This window comes from Microchirus variegatus (assembly GCF_963457635.1).
Source record: "Microchirus variegatus genome assembly, chromosome: 2".
In the NCBI taxonomy this organism is placed as follows: Eukaryota; Metazoa; Chordata; class Actinopteri; order Pleuronectiformes; family Soleidae; genus Microchirus; species Microchirus variegatus.
In genome coordinates, this window is record NC_139803.1 from 39,919,433 (window position 1) to 39,947,085 (window position 27,653).

The 27,653-nt window shown below is 40.4% G+C and overlaps 1 protein-coding gene across 3 annotated transcripts in view; it reads right to left on the reverse strand.

Annotated features, from left to right (window-relative positions):
• Positions 1-27,653, reverse strand: part of ank2b (ankyrin 2b, neuronal) — a gene marked incomplete at its 5' end in the record, with an annotated part of 83,320 nt that overhangs the window by 52,512 nt on the left and 3,155 nt on the right. For 2 of the 3 annotated variants that reach the window (XM_083908890.1, XM_083908889.1), the window contains 6 exons: positions 2,843-3,028; positions 3,131-3,229; positions 3,320-3,418; positions 5,445-5,543; positions 8,356-8,457; positions 14,874-15,009. In XM_083908890.1, coding sequence (XP_083765016.1) covers positions 2,843-3,028; positions 3,131-3,229; positions 3,320-3,418; positions 5,445-5,543; positions 8,356-8,457; positions 14,874-15,002 — 714 coding nt within the window. Of the gene's footprint in view, positions 1-2,842; positions 3,029-3,130; positions 3,230-3,319; positions 3,419-5,444; positions 5,544-8,355; positions 8,458-14,873; positions 15,010-27,653 lie in introns of those variants that run through there. The other variant, XM_083908891.1, reaches the window with a different exon arrangement.

Genomic DNA, 27,653 nt, shown 5'->3' on the forward strand with positions numbered 1-27,653 from the left:
ATATATATATATGTATACCTAAAGTTTTCTTACATAACAAGATAAACGGTGGATTTCAGTTATGTGTAACACTCAGTAAATAGAGTTCACTCGAGCCACGTCTATTACAGCCAACGTCCGGTATCAGAGAAACAGTTACATGTAAAAAACAAACTTTTTGCTCCAAAACTGATGGTTTAACTGACTTCTAACCAATACCGGATCATCATTTAAAGACCCTTCCACCCTTCAGACATCAAACAGTATTAAAAATAAAACAATCCCCCCCCCCCCCCCCACTGACATGCAGCGTTAGATATCGGCACCATACAACCTGCAGACAGTGGCACACTCCATGCAGTGGACAGTGCTACACTTAGACACCGGCGCAGCAAAGGAGGGAGGAGGAGGAGGAGGAGGAGGAGGTGGAGGAGGAGGAAGGGGTGACGAGAGGGGAAGTGTGTGAGCGGTAGCGTTTTTTGAGAAACAAAAGGAAAAAGAAGAAGAAGAAGAAGAGGGGAGACCCAGTTAGTGGCAGGCACAGACACAGTGAGGAAGAGGAAGAGGAAGATAGACACAGACAGACTGATGGACATACAAGCACAACCTCATGGGGTTTGGGAAAAGTACAACACGACAAGTTAGTCTCCTGTCATATCACACACACATATACATAATATAGATTATGGATAATCTGGGACCTTATTTACACCTGATGTGATTTGTATCTGGATAAGAAGAAACATTATAACAACAGACGTCATAAACCAGACAGTTTACAGTAACATGGTAGTAGTATGTTTACGATGTAGTGATAGGGAGATAATATTACAGTAATACCATGTTATTTATATGAAGAAGGGTTGCAACGATTACTCGAGTTAGCTGAGTTACTCGATTACAAATTCCTGGAGGCAAAAACTCTGCCTCCAGTATTCGTTTAATTCCTATCTCGCGCGGCCTGTTCAGCGCAGGGATCCTTGTTCCACACGGACCGTTTTAGCAGACGCACACCGCACATCCGGATTTCAGCTGGCGCGATGGCGGAGAGAGTGAAACAGGCTTTAAAAGGCAGAAAATGTCCAAAGTTTGGGACCATTTCACGCTTAAACAAGAAGCCAACAAACAAGAAGCCAAAAGCAGCCAGTTGCTAACCAGGCACAGGCTAACGTAAACATTGATGTTAGCTGGTTTAATGTAGCTTACTAGGGCTGCAGCTCTCGAATATTTTTGTAATCGAGTATTCTACCCATTATTCCTCGATTAATCGAGTAATCGGATTTTTAAAAAAAAACAACATAATAATAATTTTGCGCTTTGCATCCTCGATTAATCGATTAATAGCGGCAGCCCTAGAAGTAATATCCAGATCAAAGCATGGTAATGCTAATACATGGTGATTAAATATATCTTTAATAACATCTGGTAGGTTAATTGATTTATTCCATATACTGTATATTGGTTTTTGAATTAATGTATTCAGTCTTGCCTATTGTATGTAACGCATATGGAAGCATCGTTCTTATTCTCCTCTTTTAGTATACCTGATTTTTATTTTACAAGATATGTAAATTGTTCTTCCCAGCAGGGATGATTAAGTATAAAGACATCATAATTACAAAAATGATTCAAAAAGAATCTTTCACACTGGGTATACATGGGAATGTTTAAACCCTGAGACAAAACATCAGCATCTCCTTAAATTAATCTTGAAATTTAAGAAATAAATGACGTTGAGCACTGTCCAAAGATGACAAACATGGAACAGAATGAGCGTGTTCTGCCAGGTGTTATGCTCCCTTTGACGCTGATTGATGCCAAAATATTGCCAAATTGTCATTTGATCCAGAATTGAATGCCACGCATTCCCACTGGTGAAAAAAAACCAGTGTGGAATTAAAGTGAAACATTCAGTGAGTGCTGTAATGTAAAATTCAATTTCTTTGTCTCAGAGCTACAGCTGCCCAACACCCTTTACTTAACACAAGATATCAGGTCCTTTTGTGTATTCAAATTAGGATGTCTAGACTCAACCCGCACCTAACTACAACATCTGCAGTATATCTTGGTGGGGAGTCGGCCCTGATTCCTGCCGTAGACAAAGGGGTGTGAAAGCACGGCCTGGAGGGGCAGACCCCTTCCCAGACAAAGAGGTCTGACAGGGATGTTCCCCAGGTACAAATGTTTCGGGCTCCAGCTACGACCACACAGTGTGCAGATTGACCTTTTCTTTGCAGAGAAAATAAACCCTTGTCGGCCGGCAGAAGTCTCTATTTCATTCTTCACCAGCAGCAGAGAATTTCCAAAACAGTCCACATCGAGGTTTGAACTACAGTTTTGAAGTATTTTCCCACATGTTATGATAATGAATGGAAATAACGAGAACGTGGACAGGAAGGATCGACATCGTCATCGAGAGCTGATTTCATGATCGTCATGGTGGGTAGAAAAAAAAACTCTCACCACACACACACGTCATTAACAGCAATGTCATTAATACAGCTCAGCCCACACATGAAGTCTGCACTATTGTACTGTAACATCCTACATCCCACCTCCTCGCCTACTTTGTATAATGAGAGAGAACAATGATATAGTTAGAAGAGGTTTAGAGAGTTATGTATCCACGTACAAATCACATTTGGGCTGCAGATGTAAACAAGGTGTTCCCATTTAGAGATTCTACAGGACCATTAGGCAACTTGACTGTTTTTCTTCACTCTATAGCTCAACTATCACCTTCACTTAGCTTTGAAATGACCTCAGTGAGGACAAACTGACACAAACACATTAGCGCCACATTAGCTTGACATTACCACGCATGCCAGCGCTAGCACACGGGGACACCGCGACGAAAACATACCTTCGACTGGACATCGGCGTTGTGGTCGTTCTGGAGGAGCAGCGCGGCCGACTTTGTGTCGTCCTTGCGCGCCGCGATGTGCAAGGCGGGCAAGCGGACCTTGCCTTTAGTGTCGTTCTCCAGGAGGATGGAGACCACCTGGTTGTGGCCCTGCTGGAGAGCGATGGCCAGAGGGGTGAAGCCATCCTGGCAGAGAGAGGAGAAGGTTGAGGAGAAGGAAGTTTGAGGAGATGAGTCTTGATGTTTTAAGTATATATGTGTATGTGTATATAAAGTTTCCTGACTCACCTCTGTCGCAGTGCTTTGGTTGCCTCCATTCTCCAGAAGGTATCGCACCACATCCAGGTGATTCTCCTGAGCAGCCATGTACAAGGGAGTGAATCCATTCTACAGGAAACAGACAACAAATAACACTCTTATTATTCTCCATTATACACAACCGAGGTTCTGGTATAATGAGTTATCCAGGAGACTCACCTGAGACTGTGAATTGATGTCGGCTCCTCGTTTGACCAGTAGCTTCACGACTTCAGCCTGACCAGCTAGAGATGCTATGTGGAGAGCTGTGTTTCCCTTCTGCATCAACACAAATCATAGGAGAACAATCAGAAATATATTATGAATATATAAATGCTAATAACAAACAATCTGGCTATTTATTATTAAATTATTGTAATTATTTATTCATCACAATACAAAGAATGAGCAGTGAACAGGTTTAAAGATACTTCGTTTCATCCACGGAATAGTATTTGGTATCACATATAATGTACTATAATTATATAAGTATTTCATTACACTATTTGCAACTATCAGCAAATATGAAGTATCGACACCCGAGCTTGTACGTCATTATTTAATTAATTATAGTGTGTGTGTCGAGATTATTGATATGAATGGATGTGAGTTTATGCACATTAATTTTAGGCATTAGCTTTATAATTATTGTTTAAACGAAGCTCCGTTTAAACAACTTATAATTAGCACTATTGACGCACGATAATGACTTCTAATTATGTGAATAGTGTGCTCTCGTGTATTATAGCCACAGGCTTCACAGGAAGCGTTAATGGGAAGATACCAACCTGTTTACACACTAGGTTTTAGTCAACAATTCCAATGTGTAACAGGTGAGGTAACTCACACCTCGGCACTTGCTTAACTGCAGTGTGATACAGGACTGAGTCGACCTTCTCTCATTGCATTGGTCCACCATGTTTACTACTCTCTCCTCAGCTCACTCCCTGCACTTTAAAATCATTAGTTAAAGCTGTTTTTTTTCTCAATGGATGATGTGAGGTTTAACATTTGACCTGATCTGCTCAGAAACATCAGCCTCTACAATTATTTCTAAATATAGTCCACCACGGCTTTTCCAAAAACAGCTGCCAGAAACACAAAATCCACGTCACAACTCATATTGATCAGAATAATCTTATTTATAAAGCACTATTTAAAACATAGGATGTATGTTTTATGTATTTTTTTCCCCTGAAATAACCACATTGTCAGCTGAGAGAGATTGGTTTCTATATCACTTTACATTTGCAGCGGTGGCTCTCAATCAGTGCGGTCAGGATCAAGAGCTAAATCCGTGCAATGATTGCACAAATTTCACAACACCAGCACCAGAGTGGTCAGGGAGCCACAGAGAGTAAGTGCCTGTCAGGTGTCAGGTGTCAGTGGACGGTGGACGGTGTTGGACACCAACAGGAGAGTTTAATGAACATGATGGAGCTGATGGTGAAAAGTATCACGGGTAGAATCGGATCTGTTAATCGCCAAGTATATGAACATCTGACAATGAAAAGTTAATATGACGCAATTCTCCTTTATTTATTCTATCTGAGAGCTCAATAGCTTTACATTTAAGTTGATTTAAGCTCAAAATAATGCTTTTATAAATAACAGTTTTCTTTACATATGGTCAATTATATGACAGTGCTTTTTGTCTTTAACAGAACTATTATTGTGTTAATTATTATTATTAGAATTATACAGTATTATTTTGTGAGTTTGATGTTTAAAATCCTTGGTACAAAAAGAGGCAGCAGTCTGCAAGCTAAAATGCTAATTTTCTCTACTCACTTTGGTGCAGGACACAAACTTAAGTTTCCACTCAGAAAACGCTGACTTGTGCCAAACACATTCTTAAGATATCATAGACTTAAATAGGCCTAGATTTTATTACTTAAGCCTTTTGTGAAGTAGCTATAATTGTGTTTTTCTTCTTGCGTTCTTTGCTAGCAGTAATGTTTTCACAGCAGCCATTTTGACAGAGTTCCCATTTAGCTAGTGCTCCCCATGCTATTTATGCTAATAGTGTGTTCCAGTTGTAGTTAGAAGTCGGATTTTCAAAGTTTCTAGTCAGAATTTTTAACTGGAACACAAACTCAAGTCAGAACTCACAAACAGTGACATCGGATTGTAAAAAGATGGATGCTACTTTTACATTAAGCCTAATGCTGTGGCTAACAATGGCTAGCCTGAGATGTGTCTACTTTGAGAAAGATTAACACATTTTTCCTCAAAGAACTTAGTTCACAGGGACTGACTGTATAATGACTGAATAATAATCAGTTCTTTAGAGACAGTTTCTTACCTTTGTGGCTGAATCCACAGCTGCTCCTCTGTCCAGCAGCTCCTGGACCAGATCCAGGTGTCCCTCCTTGGCTGCCAGGTGCAGTGCATTAAGACCATTCTAGAAAGAAGAAACATGGGGGAAAGGTTAGCCGACTAAACAACAACAAAGCACAAAGTCGGACCTGGGTGGAAAGAGAAGGTTTTTGTACCTCCTCCTCCTCTGAATCCATCACTATCCTGCCTTTATTTCTCTCTTTCCATCATGTGGACGACTGTCTTTCTCTCTAAGAGACTGAAATATCAAAGCTGGAGGGGATCAAAGTTGGGTTAGATGTTGTGCCATGTTATGCTGTTGTGGAGCCGAGCCAGGCCTGGGTATGAGGTTATAAATAGTTGTGTGTGTGTGTGTGGGTGTGTGTGTGTGTTTGTGACTGTTGTCAGGTCAGACAAGCAAATCTACTTGTTTTTAATTACAAACATTGGTTGTACATTCTAAGCCGTTAACAACACGAAAACACCTTCACATAATAAAGGCTTCATCAGGATTTGATGTAAATATTGAATATTGCGATTATTCTGATTCACGATATAAGAGGGAACGGTCATTTTTACACAATTATCCTAATTTTAGGTTGAATAAAATATTTTAAATGATTACTGTGCGATATCTATAATATAATATATTTTAAAAAATACCTATACATATATACATATCTATACATATAAATATATATACACATACAGTACATACATATAAATATATTTATACATACATACATACATACGTATATATACATACATACATACATATACATATATATAGACATATTAGAATAAAAATGTTGAATAAAAGGTTCTCTGCTAAGTTTACGGGTAAAATTTGATTAAATATGTAGGAACATTTAAGGTAACACTTAGCTTTGAGTTTGCTACATTGTAAAATATTAATATTACAAGACATTTTTGGACATTTGACACCACGTATGTGTCGAAATGCAACCGTAACAAAATGATTTATATCACTTTTACCCCCGCACCATTCAGTGACACATTATGTCCAATGTATGGGGCGTTAATGATCCAGTTCTTCCCATCATTTGTCAGGTTTTCCCCTTTAATTTGTCACCCATCTACAGTACAGCAAATCAATGATTTTTAACACAGAGCATAATCTCCTGTCACCTTTAGCTTCCCCCTCTCCCCCCAAACCTTTGGGCCGCATTTATCTTTAGAGGAACACGCTCTCCAACGCGACCTCCGTTCACCTTCGGGAGGCAAGAAACCATTTAATCATTTACTGTGCTCGGGGTCCACCCACTCGTACATCTATCATAAATGTGTTACCTCATTCTGTCAACAGTCATAGGAGCACAATCAGTCTGGAAACGCCTCATATTTTGTCTCTAACATCTATTCAACCTGGGTTTTTAAAATGCAGTGTCAAATATGTGGTGATTCATTCAAACATTAAATATTTAGACAGAATTTAGTCTATACTAACAAACTGCTTGTTTTAATCTAAATGGATTGGACATGGATTCCAAAAAAAATGTCCTGGAAGTTCCTGGAAAAGTTCTGAGTGACTTTTGTGGACATTTACCTTCTCATATAAAGTCTCTCGAGACAATTTGAGGGAAAATATTTGGACTTCAGGTCCAGCTGCAGGTCTAAAAGCATTCTAGGGCCTAGGAAGCGGTTGTATCATTATTGCTTTGGAGACCATCCAAATCAAACATGAGGATCTTTCCATATAATGATATCATAAAAAAACAGCATATATCACAAAAACGCTAAAAAAATACAGAGTCGGTGCAAATGACAGTTGCTTAGGCAGCAGGACTTTGTAAAAAAAAAGCAGTAAAACAGGACGGCAGTCCACTGGGTATCAAAAACCATTAAGTGCTTAGACCAGCACGAGTACTTCATCACCGTAATGGAGTCATTTAGGTCCCATGGGTGTCAGAACATATATCTGACTAATGTTACTGTCGTTTTTTTACTGTGTTTGTGTGAATATTGAGGTTATTTCATGGTCAAACATCACTGTATGTGTGTGTGTGCGGCACCCAAAATATCTCCACGAGTGATCGGTGCAAACCAAACGACAACAAACAACAAAAAAAACGTCTCCATGCAACACACAGAGCACACCCGGACGGCACATGTTACATTTCCACCCCTCATGACCGTTGTTTACCGGGCCTGGTCGCTGTGACTGTTGCCAACACAGAGCTGCTCACAGCCAATCAATCAGCTTTACCCGCCTCTCTTCATCAACGGATGAAATGTTAATGGGCTGAGAGGGGGATAGATAATAACCGGACCTAAATAAAGAAACTCACTCATATCAAACATTAACCTCGTCCAATACAGAAGAGAAATGGCTAAAAGTTTGCTCTTCCTGCCCAAAGTATATGTTGACAGCATAAAATACTACTAATACTACATAAGCATGTTTCAGTGGGCTGGATCCTACTTTGTCATTGACCCAATTCTGTTCTGACCCCAAGAGGATGCTGGGATGGAGCATGTGTGGAACACTAGACTGATGTGGACCCTTGTTTCTTCGGCTTGTCCTCATAGGAGAACCCTTTTTTGCTCAGGTAGAACCTTTGTAACCCTTTTGGAGGGCACCAAGAACCCTTTATTCAGGAAAGGGGTTTCAAAGGGTTCTCTGGGTCAAAATGGTTCTTACTGGAACCATTGGTGTTACCAAGAACCCTCGAAAAACCCTTTCTTCTGGAAACGGTTTTTCAGAAGCAAATGGTTCCAGGTAGAACCTCAGCCCTTGTAGAAGTGTACGGCATAATTGCCATAATTTCACTTTTTGTCTGATTTTAAGTCAAAGAGGAAGTCAAATTTATATCGTTATCTACATTAATGAGTGAGTGCGTGTTGAACGACGAATGATTATATAAACCATATCTTACCTGATTGCAGGTGCTGATGTCCACTCCGCCTTTCAGATATTCCAAAACCTTGTCGATGTTGCCCGCCCTGGCCGCTCGCAAGAAACTGGTGTTACTGTCCGACTATGAGGGAACAGAGAAAGAATACGGTTTCAAAAATAATCCACATATAACATGCAAAATACTGTATTTTACACTGTGTCGTTGGCTGCCAGGAAGAGATAATAACAGGGTAGTCACACTGCTTAAAGAAAGAAAGAATAGCGTCCTTTTAAAGTTATTGCTGAGTTAATAATGTCAAATATTTTTTGAACCAAGAACAAAAGACTGTCAGACTCACAGTTAAAAATACCTGCTCTAAAATACGATCAAAGTTCACTGTTTTCTCTGGCAATTTCCTATGTCAAACAGACTGGCGTCCCACAAGGCTCCACTCTTGGACCGCCTCCATTTTTATCTTCCATGAGCTTCAGCTGTGTTTATCATCGGCAAACACAAACAACGCAGTGATGCAGATGACGCACGACTATACGTCTCAAACCCCCAAAAGCCGACCACGCAAACAATATACTTTCATTTTTCTATAAAGTTATAAAAAGTGTTTGTGAAAGGTCCAAAGTGACACTGAGAACAACACAGAGCGTTTCCTTCTGTATGTGCACAGTAGTGTCTCTAAAGGACATGTCCCCTGTCTGTTGTTTGCAGCTCGATGCCAAGTGAGCTGCAGTTGGAACCAGACCAAGACTGTAAGGAAGCAGAATGATTCAGCAGTTTTTCCTCCCGATGCCTTCACTAAAGCTAAATCCTGGCTCTCTCTCTCACACACACAAGCTCGTTCAAAACCTTCCAGCTCACTGCTCCTGCTGTGGAAAAATACTGCGCGTGTGTGTGTGTGATGCTTATTTTTACTTCGCTCAAGACTGCGCTACAGTCACAGGTCGGAGGTCGGACACGAAAATACTGCAGCAAACACGCAGGAGGTGTTGCTCACGGACACTTCGGCAAAAGTTTTTCTTTGTTTCACACTCTCTCTCGTGGATCATTAATGACATATTTTGCCGTACTGAGATTAAAGGAAAAACACTGCAGTGCTGATGTTTACTTCAGTCACACAAAAAAAGAAAAGCCCCGGTCTGAGGCTGTTAAGTTGCTGCAGAGAAGAACTGCACTGCATCACTCACGGTCACGCTCGCTGTGCCGCACTGACACAATCACCTCAAAGTTGATTTCAGTCTATTTAACAAAAAAAAGTTTGTACGTTTACATTAAAGTAAGCAGATGTCAGACTTGACGTGTTCTTGTATGTGATCATTTTAACAGCCATCACTTAAAGTTCTCATGACATCACTCACGAAAAAACTCAAGTAGCCTCCAATTATTTAGCTTATTTGGCATTTAGAGTATCCATTAGCTCTGCAGCTACGACACAGCTACTGCCACATAGCTAAACAGAGATGGAAGAAAGTCTAATCTCTTGCCACCACTGTCTCCTATATCTGCAGTGATACCTGAAGAGGAAGCTAGGAGTGATGTTTCTGAGGATGGGTTGGCAGTTTGATTCCCCTAACTCCACCTGTTTGTGTGTCAAAATCTCCTTGGGCAACACACTAAATGTGTATAAATTATGTACGATTTTTTAAAAAGTGTGGTATTTAAAGGTGGATTATGTAATAAATCTACAGCAACTGGCCATAAAATCTGAACTCACCAACAACAACAGTAAAGCCAAAATATTTGCATTAAAAAAATATATTTTGCAGACTGCAAATCATGTTTATGTTTTGAAATCATGTTTTGGCATGTGGCGCCACCTACCGCCGTCTACCAATCATTGCAGTCAGTAGAGTCTCGGCTGCCGAGCAACCACGGGTTGCCAGTTATGTCAGAAAACGAAACCTAAAAGACCTCGGTATTTTGAATTTGAATGTAGTAACCGTTTTTGGCCACATTCTTACATATGGCACCTTTAAGAGCGCTCATTTACCAACTTTATTCCTTCAGTTCATCTTCTATAACGGGGATTTCCTCGTCTTGTGATGAAGAGGCTGAAAACACTGAAAAAACCCGGAGATACTTTCATGCAAAACTCATGCATGCTCTCACAGAGTTGCCATTGTTTTCTTGCTGCGCTGCACACAAAGCAGCCATTACCCCCCCAAAATCAAGTGTGTCTGATAATATCCTCACATTGTCCCCAGAGCTGCCGAGTCACATTATGCAAGACCTTGCCTTAATCATCCTTCTCGACGAGGGGCAGGTTGCTATAGTGACACTTGGACCGGCATGACTCTCAGAAGAAGTGGAGAGTCTGAATCGTGACTGGCTTTGTGGCAGCGAGTGCGTCCTACAGAAATAGTTGTATAACTCCTGGTCTTTGACGGTGATGTGTTTTGAATTTGCAGTGCAGATGGAAAAGACTCAAGGTCATATGAGAGGTCATGATCATGAAGATGAATGGATATACTGAACGTGAAGGTCTTCCTTTTCATTTTCTATTCATGTGTTTTAAAAGGAAAATTTCAAAGTGAAGTTAGAAAAAGCCTCTGCTGAACAAAAGTTCTTCATTAAGTTTATATAACACACCACATAGTGATTTAGGATACATCCACACTTCTTTATTTTCCTTTACAAAAATTTATTAACTCTGCTGCAGTGGTGGCTACCATCCACACTACCCTGGTACTTTCAGGATGTTTGAAACCCTAGTGTTTTATTCTAGTTGTTCAGAGACTTTTGCATTTGCTTTACCCCTAAATCACACGGATGTCCCCCAATTGGGAAAACCCTGCGACATTCTTCGTAAAGAATTTGTAAGTTAAACTTGAGTGATTGAGGCTGGGCATCAAATTAAACAGCATAATCTGGGCTACAAGGCCTTATAACCTATTTTAAACGTGACAAACACAGCTCAAAAAATAACTAAACTATGCATTACAAACTTCGTACAGATCCGCTGCGCCACACACTCGCCGCATACTGGATCTAACGCTCCCATACTTTGTTCAAAACACACTCCCTACGGCGAAACGAAAGTTTGGTGTCGGTGAAGAGGCTAACGGGGTTAGCCGAGGTTCCGGTTAGCATGTAGCTCAGAGAGTCAACAGACAGAGGAGTGGGGGTTTTCTACACAGCAGATTTCGAATAAACATAGACCATACAATGCCTGGTCTCTATGGCTCTACGTTCCCTAAATCACACACAAAGTAGTAAAGTAGACGACTCAACTAGCACCAACTGCGCTACTGCGTCAGGCAGCTCTGTGTCACCACCTTGTGGCGCTATTCAGTACTGCAGCAACAGTGACACCCAGACTGTCTGACTGTTACAAAGCGAATTAATTCACCTTCCTGTTATCGTTAGCATGTGCACAACCAATATACATGAATGGACATGCGGTGTTTTCAGATCATAGAGTATACGTGTTATCATCACAATCTGTTCCTGGATGTGTCTCGACAACCACATTAGTCTCAAGACTGACAAGAAAATGACAAAGCAGCGTCCTGAAGCTCCTCCAGACGTCACGTTTACATCAAACATTCATCTACAGAAGAAAGTCGCATCAATAATGCACGGCGACCGTCCGTCCGCCCACATTCGGCGAGAGACGCAGGTGCTCAGGCCTGGGAGCAACCTCAGCACCGCCAGTTACCACGGAGACGAGCACTGCCATCCGCGGAGGTAGCCATGACAACGTGGTTTTCTGTCTGTCGGCGGAGTCATTCATTGTGGATTACGTTTCTGTTGAAGTGAAGTCGGTGGGAACGACGTCACACTTGGGCAGAGTGTGTTCGAGTCGGGTCATGAGCAGTTTGAAGGAGTTGACAACTACAGGAAGTAAAAATTGGGTGAAATTATGACCTCAGAATAAAGCTGAAAAACAGATACAGTCCAAGGATGTCTGATCAAAAAAGTGAAAAACAAAATCTAGATTTATAAAATGACCATTCTACTTGAGCAAAATGATAAACTAGTGAGACATTAAATAACACCCAAAGTAACAAAGTCAAGGAAATATATGAGTTAATTTGGAGTCAAAATTGCACCAAATGCTGTTAAAAGCTTCATAAATCACAGTTTTGATTAGAAGATGAAGGCCTTATCTTCACAGAAACAGAACTTTCCCTGAATAACCTGTTTCTTTTTTGTTCTTAAAAGGTTTACTTACTTCAAAAAACCCCACAAAATGACTCTAAGAATATATATGATATAAGAAACTCATGCCTTTCTTGCTTTGTATGATGCATTTTTTATCACGTTTCTATAATAGAACACACAATGTGAAATGACTGACATGTACAGCTGTTTAAATCTTATTTTTGTACATTATTCAAAGACACATAAAACATTATTTTGTTAAATGCAAGTGGCAATTGTATTAAAAATAAATACAATAAAAATGTATATGTTGAGGAGGATATAATAGGGACTTAAAGCTGCACAGAGTGAGAAGGGGGTCAGAGGTCAGAGGTCAAGGCATGGGGTCGTTCAGAATAGACCAAGTCTTAAACCAGAGGATGTTTGTCAAAGTCGTTGGGTTTCACACAACTACCAAAACACATAACGACAGTGTTAAGAAAAGTCCAAAAATAAAACTAAAAGAGTCCGAAAAACGATGCAATTTCACTTCACAAATGTTTAAATGTGACATTTTGGACAAACTGTTACACCTGTGTGATAAAAACGTCACAGAAATGACAACATTCTCAAGTATTTGAGACGTGAATGATATATATATATATTTTTTTTGGGCCATAACTATAGTAAGTGCTTGGTAAATTGCCCCTTTATTTTCATGCATATTTTTGGCAGTGGCATACTTGAGAGACTTTTGCCTTGGCATAATAGTCCCCCTGGAAAATGAATGAATTATTATTATGAAGTTAACAGTGTCAGAATGAATGTTTTTACAATTTCAAGCTTTGAAAACTGTGTGATGTCTGCTTTTGTATATGCGATAATCAGCTAAATCAAACAAATTCAATCCAATTTAAACAAAAATTGGGTACGTTTTGCTCAGGCGTGTTCATATAGTGATATAGCTGAGGAAAAAAAGGATATAAGACACTATATTTCAAATTCTTATAGCCTCTGTATATCTGTTTTAACATAGTAATGGAAAAAAGCATATCAAATGCTCTGTGTTCTAAGGGTTAAAACAATAAAATGTCGATATTTTAAGTCTATAAAAACGTAAATATGTCACATGGTTCTGCTTCAGCCCTGGTTCAAATAACGCAACAAATCCTGGAAAGTGGATTGTGACACAAGACTCTCGTGAGACTGTCACTAAAAAACATGAATCTCTCTCTGTGTCATCGTCTCGTCAATAAACTGCAGTTTGTTATTGTTTATCTTCAGTCGCTGTAGGAAAACAACCGTGTTAGAAGAATCGATTCGTCTTGACTGAACCGAGCTCAGAGAATAGAGTCACTGTCTGTCCACCACAGAGATAAAGTCTGATTTCTCTTTATCCTCCTTATCCAATCGATTCATCCGTGGGCTAAAGCAGCTACAACAAACATATCTAAAGACAATAAATCTTTATGTTGATGGTTATTTTCTCCATTAATCAAGTAATAAATACCATTAAATGTGAGAAAATGTTGAAAAATGTTGATCACTGTTGATCAAACCTGATGTTTTAACGATTTCTTTGTCATGCGGAGCAAAGAGACCCGAAAATATTCACATTTAAGAAGCTGAAAATGAAGAAAACAACGATTATAATGAATTAATTCATCAGTTAATCATTGCAGCCCTGTACCTGATATGACAATTTATTACAATAGTGTGTTTAAGGCTTAAAAATACAGTAGTTCTGTTAGAAGTCTGACAAATAAAGTATTCAGGGAACTACGGTGGCCTTCAGAAACCAAAAAGGATCTAAACAGTCTCCTCATTTCCTTCTCCTTCAGATTTAATTAAGTACAGCTGCAAAAGTCTAAATTCTAAGACCACAAAAAACAAATAATGTCATTTTACAACAATACAAACACACTTTTGAGTAACTTAGGAGGATTTCTTGAATCTATTACTCATAAGTGTGTTTGTATGGCGGTAAAACTCAGTGATTTACACGAAAACAGACCAACAACTGTCACAAAAAGAAGGAACAAAACGCCGTGTTGACCCACTGACATATATATTATACTCTGCTGTGGAATAACCTAGTGATATGTTTGCCTTGTACTCACAGCAGCAGCAGCAGTCATTACATAGCTTTTCAAATTAGCCACGAGAGTCCAGACACGAGACACTTTAGGAACAAAAATGTCACACTGGCCTTTAAAGGGAGAGAGGAGAGGGAGCTGAATCACAGCCAGCAATCACCAGCACACACTTACTTCACAGAAGCTCACACCCTTAAACACTGTCGTAGCCTCTGCCACTTCACACCTTTTTGCAAAAATCACATGTTTGCGAGCAGTAACCCTGTCTTCAGGACTCAAAATAACTCCAGATTCAAGCACGTTGTCCTACTTCTTGCTGGTCAATCAAAACCATTCTTCACTCTCTGTCCCAGTTTGAGCTCTTACCACAGTCAGCGTGGGCTGCTCGGGGAAGTGGTCCACACAGAAGAAGTCTGGCGGCGAGTTCTGGTCCAGGTCGGACTGGCTCCCTGCCGCCGGCCTCAGGCCCTTGTCCGAGCCGCACACCTTACACATGGCCGCGTTGCCCATGGTGCAACGTTCAGAGGTCTATCCCATCAGAGGATGCATATAATGAGTCTGATAATCCACCTAACAGGCTACCATCCAGGGTGGGGGGGGGGATGGGGGGGTGACCCCCTCAGTCCAGGCCAAACTTCGCTTCCCAAGAGGCTCAGCAGAGCTGAACCACTCCACTGGACTTAAGTCCTGGTTCTCCTGGCAGCAGAAGAGCACAGCACTGGCTCTTCCTCGTTGCTAATTCCAACTCTGACCATTGACTAACATCTCCCCACCCCGACTACACCTCCTCCCGTCACGGCTATTTTTACACCCACCAGCCGAGCTATGCATGTACAGAGCAAAAGAGAGGGAGAGAGAGGGTGGTTAGTAAAGGGCAACATGCCAAAACAGGACGAGGGAGATCAGAGACACTTAGCATGGACTGATATGAGAGCAAGGTTTCAAATTAAGCGCTTGGTCCAAAGGTGTCACTGATACTGAAGATGGAAATGAAAAGCCTCTGCAAAGAAAGTACAAGACTTCTACATAAATGTTCCTAATCTGTGCCTAATCCTAAAAATTACATACACACAGAAACACACAGCCCTTGGATCAGTTGGCTTATCCAGGGTTCCCACACCCTTGTTTGGCATCAAATTTAGAGGACTTTTTAAGGACTTTCCAGGACGATTCTCCCTCAAAATCAAGAACAGAATGTGCTGACACAGCACAACACTTCGTCCATGGCGTCCACTTTTATCGATTTGCAGCACACACTCTGCATCTGGACAAATGATTGTCCTTGAGACTTCGGGTCAAAGTCAGTTTTCTGTAATTTTCTTTGTCGAGACTGAGATGGTGGAATTTGCATTTCCCAGGCATCACATCGTCATTTGCTCTCTCTCTCTTGCTTTACTCGCTCGTTGTTCTGCACGGAATCTCACGTCAACGTGTAGTAATTACAACTTGAGGCCTAGTCTACATACGTCAAGCAACGCAGGGCGAATGAAACAGTAGGTGGCATTTACCAACTTCGCTTCTTTCTTGCAGAACATTCAAGCAACTTTCAAGGACTCCTACAACCTTGCTTATTGTATTTTGCAATATTTGATTGGATAAGGTAGTAAGGCTGTTCTGGAAGGTCCCACAATTCACAGGTTAACTGGTAACAGGTGAGGATGATGAGGATTTGGTAGGTTTTAGTCTTTGTAAGCTAGGACGGGTCCTTGAAGACTGCAAAGGTCTTGGTCTGTCACCAGGGGTCATGGGACATCTTGGTACGTAAAGACCAAGGGTGGACAACACTACATGAACATCAAGTCCTCAGTATTAAGTATTTATCATTTAAGTTGACACCTACTTTTTTGCACTTTTTCCACAGTGACGTTTCATTGGGATCACCATCACTGCACGTCATGTCACTGCCTGTTTAATGGAAGCTGCCATGGTGGTTTTGCTAATTCAGATCTGTGTCAGGCTGTAGCCCAGAGCGGCCGTGTATTGATTCTTGCGGACAGAATGCAAATTAAATCCACACAGACCTTTTCACTACAATTGATTGTCTCCAAGAACGAACGTGCTGCTGTGGAACAGAAGTTTCCTGACATTTCCAATGTACGTTTTTAGTGTTTTTCATCTCAACCCGGGGTCAGATGTGTGTTTGTGTTCACTCTGCGCACACGTGTTTGTCCTCGTCTGTTGACATCAGGGAACACAAATGTCCCCATTCTCTTTGTAGTCGTCTAGGTCGAGACGTTCCACACAATTGTCTCACTGTTGACGATATATGAACCCATACAGTTCTCAGTCACTGTATGCGACAGCGTAGGGAGAAAGAATCCTCACTGTGTTGAGCTCGTCAGAGAGAAACCACCACATGACAAAGCAGCTTTGGTGTTTTCTATGAATGAATGAATATAAACTGAGTGTGGAAACACAAGATCAGCACAGTTACCATTTATGACACAACCGCACAACTATTGTTTTTTTTAAAGATGCAAAACCATCTTAACAAACACCTCAGCCTGCAACACCCTGCATTTGAATGAGTAAAAACCAAATAATTAGTCAATGCTTCCAAAATCCAAAATAATCTAAATTATAAAATATAAACAATAATCTCTCCTCAAAGTAAGCCTGCTTTGACAAAGTTGGGCCTAATTACTTAACATTTAATCTTTATTGCCTTGGATAAAACACTTTTTTATGATTGAGAAAAGTCACAAAAAACAAGCGGACCAAGTATAGAGCCCTGTGGAACACCCCCAGGTAAAAGTAATGGGGATTTTAAGCATCTACCTACCAGTATTTAAACATATTCTTGTTTTAAATGATGAAGAATCTACATACGTTCAAAATATAACATCATAGCAGAGTGGGGCTTGTTTAATAACAGGTTGCTGTGTTATAAAGTCTAATTTCCATGTAATTTTGGGCGTTTTTGCGAGGGTCCCTATGGGGTTGAAGTTCAAACACAATTTCTCGTCACATGATGGTAGTTTTTGTAACTTTCTTAAGTAAAATAAAAGTAGATCCACTCATTGAACAGACATAATGTGCATCAGAAGTAAAACAATATTTATCATCCTCGTGGACAGAAGGTCAAGAGAACCCGGGGAAACCAACAGAGGGCAATTTTCAACAGAAAGATCCCGCAGATGAAAGGTGAGACAAATGACCCGTCTCTGCTCTGACAGTATCAGGTCAACTGAACTGTGGCGGCGTGACGGGGAGGTCGTTTTTCATAGCACGACACACACATATCACATACATGAACATATGCGCACACGCTCAGGTCGCTGACCTGATCTTTACAGTTAACACGACGGTCACATATCGTTCCATGTACGGTAGGTGAGATTATTTTAACTAGTTTGGTGTTTGGGCACCAGGGCGGAGGGGTGATGGTGGGGGGAAGTAACAACTAGAACATCAAGGATGATTCAAATAACTCCTATCTAGCCTCATACAACAGTGTTTGTTTCAGATGCACTTCGCTAAAGGCTAAGGTGACTCATTTTTCCAACTAATTTGAATCAGATTGGATTATTTTTAGAGCTGTGTGGACACAACAATCCGATCCCCAATTCCAATTTTCAAATGAAAGGTGGTGCATGCACATTTTTGGCTATAGACATGAACTGAGCATTGAAGCGCAGCAAAAATCAAGCAAAAAAACATTATTTTGGACCTTTTTAAGCACCAATTATTGAAGAAATTATTTAGACATTTGGCACAACAGACACCAAGACGTGGCCGAACGCTGGTCTGTCACTTCACAGGCCTTTTCATTTCCATTAACCTTCTCCTGGATGTAATTTACTTCCAGTCTTGTCCAATCTCCTTACTGAAGAGCCGTCGCCCGTCAACAAACTCATCAAATTAAGAGCAGATGAGGTCATCCCTGGACCTACACAGGTAAACCATGTTAGACTGAAGTATAAAAGTCCCTGGCCGCAGCGATATGTGGACCTCACATCTGGTCCCAGACAAACACAACCCCACCCTTCACTGTCCCTCTGTGGGTTAGTAACCGAGTGGGCAGGGCAGGCATTGTCAAAATAATCAGTGTTTGACCATATGGCTCTCTGGCTGCAGGGAGGCAGAGGGTGGGGGGTTGTTAGTTAAAGCTGCTTGTTTATGTTCCTGCTGTGGAGGGAAATGTGATGACAAGCGTGTGGACAGGAAGAGCATGAAGGGGGGGTTTATTAGAGAAGAGAGAGAAGGTACTGTACTGACGCAGCGAACATCCTATCAGCTCAAGATTACTGCGCCAATTACATACACGCCAGGCAACGAAAACAGGAAGTACAGGACATGTGACACATGTTGGGCTGCGCTCATGTAATACGGCAGGAGGAGGTCCAAGTAATCACAAATCTGGGATTTAATATTCAACGCAGAGCACTAAAGCCAGATTTAGACGAGAAATGGCCCCGGATATGACATTATTTGTTTGATTATTTGTGATTTTATTAAAGATATAAAACACTTTTTTTTCCTTATCCACAATTGCATTGCTAAAGGAAATATTTTTTTTTTTTCTCCACAAGCATTTGAGCATGTATGTTTGCAAAAGTGATGACATTTTGACATATCTTGTGAAATTTACCAGGGTCATTGAATGCATCTCAAAAGTGCTAGGATGGGACATTTAATTTGCAATTTCTCAAAAACTAGCTAGTAGTCAAAGATATCATGAACAAACATAGTCAGTCTTGTCCAGAATTTCTATAAATTTGAGTTGTTATTACGTCTCAAATTTGATAATTTTTCGATTTAAAAGTGCAAATATGGGACTTTTATTGAGAAATTTCTCAAAAACTGTACAGTACGAATGTCTGATTCATGGTATGCTAGTAGGTTTCGATGTGCTGAACACAAACTAGTCAGTCTTGTCCAAAACGTATGTCAATTTTAGTTTTTATTACATCTCAAAGTTGATGATTTTTTGATTAAAAAGTGCAAATATGGGACATTTAATTAGAAATTTCTAAAAAACTGTACAGTACAAATGTCTGATTTACAGTATGCTAGTAGGTTTCAATGTGCTGAACACAACCTAGTCAATTCCTGGTGAGAATTTATGTAAATTTGAGTTTTTATTACATCTCAAAGTTGATAATTTTTCGATTAAAAGGTCCAAATAATATGGGACATTTAATTTGAAATTTCTCAAAAACCTTAAAATAAACATTTCTGAATTACAGTATGGTGGTGTCCTGAATATATTTTGAGTGGAGGACTGCCCTGTAACAAAATGTTGTCTTTATTAATTAAAACCTAATACTATATAATAAAATCTGTTGCGCAAGTTTACTGGAATATTGATGCTTTTACTACAGTGAATTTAGTTTGAAGGAAGCACACACTGCAGTGAGGCGCGGGCTGTGTGTGTGTGTGTGTTACAATCATTTGTCGAGGACATTGTCATATTTTGTCGTGCTGTGTGACTGGTAGTCAAAGTCTTCATTTGGATGTTTTATCTTCAGCGGACAGACCACAACATATTTTCTCCCTTACTCAGTTCATTAATCACAACCATTTCCTCCAGTACAACCCCTGTCCTTTCAGAAAAAAAGGAAAATTCTAAATATTTTCCCTCACAATTACATCAACAACTTCCTCAAATTAATCCATTACGAAAACAAAAGACAAAGCAGTACAGATACAGGTCTGGGTGAAGCAAAAATGTCAGTATAAACTAAAAAATGTTTAGTTAAATCAGACTCAAGTTTCACACCAATAAAGGACAGGCTCCACTTGAACACATGGAAAAAACACCCCAAAAAACATGAATTATAGAAATAGGAGGCTAGTGTTGCTATGGAAACACAGATTTGTAAAGGCTTTATGCATAGATGTTTCTTTGGAGAAAATGGATTCCTACGTCTGCGGTTGTGTCCTTGACATTTGACCACCTGTGAGACGAGGTGTTACATTCAAAATGATCCCTGGTTTCAATTTGTGTCTTCGTTGTGGTATTTATTTATTATATTATTTAATTTTTTGACCTGTATTTCATGTCATTTTCATGTTATTGTACAGCACTAAATGTGCTCTATAAATAAAGTGGATTGGAATGGTACATCCAAGTCTATAAAACATAAAATAATCCATCAAGAAATTCCTAAAAACATATATTATATCATATTAACTATTTTCTATTTTTTATTTTTTTTAAGGAAAACATCTGATTTAAAAAGTTAAAAATAATGACACGTATGTCAAATCATCTTACTCATGACTTATAGGTTCCTGCCATAGAAATATCTTAATATTTTCTATATTCTAGGCTTTTACGTACAACTGGCAACCTATTGTTGAAGATATTGATCACACATCCCATAATAATCGCTGTGATACACATATAAAGTCCACAAACTTGTTGTATTTGTTCTGAACCTTTTAAACACACATTTTCATGTGTTTTAAAAATAATTTCACGTTCATTTCATGACGTGTTTTCACTGGTATAAGAGGGACGGGGCTAATGAAAAATTGCACTGTGGGAAATGCAGTAGTTTCATCATCAGATTAAGCAGATTAACAGTCTGGTTGTCCCGTCTTTTATTGCACTGACCCTTTTTTTTTGACCCCTTTCTATGACAAATCCAACACGTTGTGACCTTTAAAGTTATATTTCACTTACATAATAAAGAATTATAATAAATAAATGTCTTAAAATCTACTGAGATGCTGTTGTGCAGTGTGGAAGTGAACTACACATACTGTACGTACTGTAGCTACACTTGCTTTGTTATTGTAGATGTTTCCTTCACTAACTTACGTGCTGTAATTCATACGATTTTGTGACTCATGCTGTTATTTTTTTCGAAAGAAAAAGGACAAAGTAATGAAGGACGAACACACACACACACACACACACACACACACACACACACACACACACACACTGATGCCTGGACTGAATCCGGCAGGACAAATTAATCTCAGCGAGCTTCTCCCCGAGCTCTCCTTAAGTGAATTGGTTGGTTTTGACGACAACAATGTTTTATATCGAACAACTTGAGCATTAAACAAACAAAAAAAAAGAAAAAAAAGAAAGTCACATAAAGAGAGGGGGAGTGGGAGAGAGAGAAAACTGGTGTGTTTGTGTGTGTGTGTGTGTGGAGAGATGATAAAATAAAAATAGCAGGCCAAACACCCACAGAGCTGTGAGAGAGAGAGAGGAAGCAGAGGAATGATGTGGACAGAGATGAACATGTGTCAGATAGAAACCTCATCCTAACCAAACAACACGTCGTCTTCACCCTTCACATGTCTTCATTTACATGAAGGGGAATTTATTTTTGTCCCCATGAGAAAGACAAGTCCTCTTAGGTTGTTTTTACACCTAATACTGTGCTGGAAAAACCAACATAGACCAGAATAGTTTTCATGCTGGACCAGCATAATGAAGGTGGTAGACCAACATAGACCAACATAGACCAGCATAGACCAACATGGACCAGCATAGACCAGCTTACACCAACATGGATCAACATGGACCAGCATTGACCCCCATAGACCATAATGGGCCAGCATAGACCAACATAGACCCGCATAGACCAACGTGGACTAGCATATAACAGCATACACCAACATAGACCAACATGGATCAACATGGACCAGCAAAGACCTGCACAGACCAGCATAGGCCCGCATAAACCAACGTGGACCAGCATAGACCAGCATACACCAACATAGGCCAACATGGATCAACTTGGACCAGCATAGACCAACAAGGGCCAGCATAATGATGCTGTTGGACTAGCATAGACCAACATGGGTCAGCAGCATAGACCAGCATAGACCAGCATAGACCAGCATACACCAACATAGACCAACATGGATCAACATGGACCAGCAAAGACCCGCACAGACCAGCATAGGCCCGCATAAACCAACATGGACCAGCATAGACCAACAAGGGCCAGCATAATGATGCTGGTGGACTAGCATAGAGCAAAATGGGTCAGCATAGACCATCATAGACCAGAATAGACCAACATGGACCAGCACAGACCAGCATGGGTCGGCGTAGACCAGCAAAGATTGTTCTACACGTGCATATATGATTTGGTTGCGTTTACCCACAATGTCCTGCGTTGTAGTCCATTTCCTGCATTTGGTTCGCTTGAAGCGAGCCGAGACCTACGAGTTTGGTTGCGCCTTCACACGTCCACAGACAAAAACAAACCGGACTTTCCGAGCAAAAGATCTCAAGTTCAATTAGGTCCTTACAACATGAGTAATACATGGAACACACACACACACACACACACACACGCTCAGTCTCCAAGTGATAAGAGTAATATCACACCTTGTTGACCTCACTCTGCCTGCAGTTGCTTCTCGGTCTTGAAATGAAATTCAAATTATTACCTCTCACTCACTTGGTCTCATAATATATGTATCAATAAGTATATGTATATATATATATTCATTTATATATATATATATTTACATATACATATACAGGGTCACACAGTGCTATTAATCTCTCTGCTTCTGTGCATCCAGAGCAGACTCTGACTGTTGCTGCACTCTGGATTCTCCCCTTCTCGGTTGCCATGGCGATATCGTTTGGTGTCTCTGTACTAGTGTACACACTGACTGCCACGGCAACCAGATTATTACAAACGCTGTAATCCGTGTGCAGGATTTGGCCAATCCCAGCATCCAAGAAAGGTGCAGGCTCCATGTAATATCTGTAAAGTGTGTGTATTTATAGCTTGGTGAGGTCAAATAAAACGTACGACCCTGTCTTTGTGACGACATTTTGACCTCGTAGGGAGATTTTTTCTGTGTGCTTTTTCAGGGTTAAGACCTGGATTTAGGGTTAGAATTGGGATTAGGGGAAGGGTAAAGGGAATGCATTATGTCTATGATGTGTCCTCACAAAGATATAAATCTATGTATGTGTTTGTGGGAGTGACCGATTATTTTGTTGTATTCAATTTGCTGAATATTTGATGACAATGAAAACAAAAACTGCACAAACAGATAAAAGTACTGAAAATACAGTGAACACAGATGCGTAAATTCAGTGTAGAAACACTCATGCAACATAATCCAGCATATCCGTAGATGGAGAGGAGGTGGTGGTGGGGGGGGGTTAATGGGTGGAGGCAGAGATTATCATCTCCGCCATAAACATTTCCACTTAAATTACATCAGGAGCTGTGGTCTGGGCTGCAGAGATTAGACAGAAAAACGCACAGGAGAAAGAGCCAGAGCAGCAGATGTGATGCTAGCTCAACAGTTCAACAGAACATAGGACATAAGACATAAACATGGTTTTCACCATTAATCTGAGCTCTATGACCAAAACAAGAAGGAACGTGTTTCAGCATATACTTTATAAAATAATGTTTGTTTTCATGGACAAATCCACTTTTACTCGTTAAACAGTGGGACAAAAAGTCTCTTAACTAACTATGGGTGTGTTTCGGGTATAAACTGTGATAAATCAATTCAGGCTTCAACTATTTAGCACTCATTAATTGACTAATAAGTCAATTTGCCCACTATTTTGACAATCTTTGGGTGTTTAAATGAAGAAAACCTGACAGGAAACGTAATTTCCTCGCTCCAAATGATTGATTTGATTAAATTTTGTTTTGGGGGACTTACAATACGTGTTTTAATCCCGTCTTTGGTGCAAGTATATCACGTTTATACATGTCGTCTGGTTTGTCATTGCGTTAGTACATCGTTTTTAAGATATCTTTAACTTTTTTAAACTTGGTTTTCAAATATAAGTGTTGTTATCTTTCAAAGCAAAGTGTCTGAAACTGTCAAAATTGGTCAAAAAATGACTTAAATGATTGTATTTAGATCAATAGCTGATGATAGAGCCTTCGAATATCTCTTGCGACTTCATCAACCCATGGGAAAATGCGTTAGTAACCATCTTAGCAAGTTTGAGTTATACAAAAAGTATCAGAGGGGGCGTGGCCGCAATGTAATTTTACATATCTGCACAAAATAGTGGACACTGGAGCCCAAAACACTGAATCTGTCAGGGTCAAGATTAGTCAATACTTTAGACTTTAGATGTAGCGGAGTTTGATTCAAAGGTCTGGAACGAGGTTTTCCTGGCGTTAATTTCCCCATTTCGAAGCAGGATATAATAGCAAAACAGGGCTCACCAGCCCACAGAATGAGCGGTAAAGTAGGACGAGAGCTTTTCTTAGCCGCCTTGATGCCGTTGACAGTGTTTTGATAGTTTGCCGCTATTAAATGCTTTTCTACTTTTAGAAGCTCCAGTTCCTCTGACACACACACACACACACACACACACACGGCACAGGGCTGTAGGAAACGATGAATCACAGAGAGGGAAAAACAAAAATAATGACTGCCAACACAGAGAAGGTGTGGACAGACAGGTCGTACCTGGAGAACAGTGATTCCTGGAGTAAAAACGGTGCACACAGACCCTTATAAATCACTCTTATACTCCAATTATGCTTCTAATTTGCATATATTTAATTTAATGATGTTCCATTTGGGCTCCACTTGCCCAGAAAGTAATGACAAATGAACCATATTAAAAGGACCACAAACGGAAGATGGCGAGCGGATTATTGCTGCATCTGAGGCTCCGCGTCGGATTATGATTTGACGGTCAATCTCCTGCCGTGTTACAGATGAGAGACAGAAACACAAGAACTACAGTCGAGAAAGAGCCAGGATCGGGAGGATAATTATGTAATTGTTTAAATCATTACGATGAGGCGCTGGCAGGCGCCGCAGAACGACTCCTGTGGGCGAGTGGATTCCAAGCGATTAAGTGATGAAATGTGAGAGCCAAACAAGTTTTTTTTTGCGAGATAAGTTTGCAGTTTAACAGCTGGTACTGTAGTCAAGGCAACTGCCTCTGGGTGAGAAGAGTTGGTCTCTTTGAGGACAAAAGAGACGCAGCAGAATTCAGAACTGCAGATGGAAGAATATATCATTCGTTATATCTCACCCAAGCATGAACTGTATTGAATTTAGGTGTTTTTATCATCTCCAATGAAGGACAATCTTAACTCTTCAGCATACAGGGACAGTTTGGACAATGCTATGTTTCCAAATATGTTTTCCAACAGTTTGAGGAAGAGCCTTTTCTATTCCAACATGACTGAGCCACAGTGCACAAAGCCAGGACTGCTGTGGACTGACCTGACCTCAACCCCATCGAGCACCTTTGGGATGAACGGGAACGTTCAACATCAGTGCCTGACCTCATAAATGCTCTACACAATGAACAAATGGACGCAAATTCCCATAGAAACTCTGCAAAAGGGGGAACCAACTCCATATTAAAGCCCTTTACGTGTATTTAGTCATTACAGGGTCAGTAGTCCAGGCTCTACAACTCTGTTCAGAACCTGGTATTAACATCTGTCCCAGAGTAATCCAGTCACGTCCAGATGGCAGTAACTTCCAATCCTCAGAATCCCAATCCTGCCATCACAGAAACCTCACTCGTGCCCACGCTCTGGAGCTGCATGAACGAGCTGACATACAGTAGTTTGTCCTCCATTTACAGAAGCCAGTGCCACAATAGTAACACTAAAAATGTCACGTAAGGTCTTTTTTTGCAAAGGTTCAAATCGTATTGCATGTTACAGCAGCATGAGTAGAGCTTTGATTCACCGGAGACTCAAAGGGCAGATTTTAATGCCAGATGTGAACAATAATAGTGGTCAGATCACGGAGGATGGATGTAAATACCAGGTCTGATCAGTTTCACCTTAGTTTCAAGCTCAACAATTGATCCAATCAGGAGCCAGAACTCCACAAAGAGGCGGTCCTTGCGGCTCAAATGGTTACCCCCTCGAAACTGGAAATATAAAGACATGCTATGGTTAAGGGTTAGTGTAAGGGTTTCTTCTTCTTTGGTTTTACGACAGGTGGTAACCACAACGGGTACAAACTGGTTTGCAATGTTAGCCAAAAGATTAGCCGATCGCCAAGTGGAAATGGAACTTGTAAGTAGAGGGTTGCCAGTTGGAATTCTGCAAGATCAGTGGCTCCCCAGGCAATGCTCAGTTCCTAATTCTAGTAAAGTTCCTAGAGGATGTATTAAGATACTGTATAATCGATGAGAAGCTTTGAACCTGGAGGTTTGTTCAATATTTTGGTCCGAAAAACACAAATGTTCAACAAGACCGTGACTCCTGACTGAAGAAATCCACAAAAATTCTATTTGAAGTCTTTTTTATTTCACCTTTCGAACGCTCAGGCGGTTTCTTTACAGCCTTTGTTGCCTTGGAGACCCAATAAAATCTGAGATAAAGCTGAACGCGGCAGTAAGGCGAGGTATTACATTAGCTTTGGTCCATTTGAGGACGGATAAAAAGGTGAATGCAGCATTTCACAGCTGAGTGGAAGACAGCAGAGAGAGAGAGAGAGAGGACGAGGAGGACGAGTGACAGAGAACTTGTGTCTGTGAAAAAGAGATAATCATCTCAGAGAGAATCAAAGACGACTGAAGAGTCGACTGCTTTACAGCTTTTCTTGGTGAATTTTACCTGCGAGGACAGACCACACTTGGCACTTGGCAGGATTACACTGCAGTGGCTGAGCAAGTACAAGGAAGGACAAAGCAAATAGAGACACACACAGAGAGACAGAGATGGAGAATAAACCATCTCCTGGTTCCTTATTGGAATGCACGAAGCAGAGTTCTAATTCTGATCTGTTAGATAACGACGAGCTGAGCAGAATTTTAATACGAGAAGAAGAAGAGGAAGAGGAAAGAAGTGATTTAATACAAAGGGTTGAACTCTAACTTTTTTTTTATATACAGTGCCTATATATATATACACAAGTATAAAACATATATATGTACAAATTAGTGCTGTCAAACGTTAACGCGTAAACAGTGTTTAACGGCGTCAACGCTAACGCGCGATAACACACAGCGCATTTCCATTACGACTGACCGGAAAAAGACGCACGTGACGTCATGTTTACCTGACTACGGATTGTTAAAATTAGTCTCTAAAGTAACGATAAACTTTAAAAACAGAGGCACACATACGCAGTACCCAGGTACGCTGGTTATTTGTAGCGCTGATCATTTTGTTTAATAAACAGACCGCTCCAGTTCCACTGTAGGCGCACTAACGGCGAAGGAGGAGCTAATGCAGCTAACGGAGCTAACTG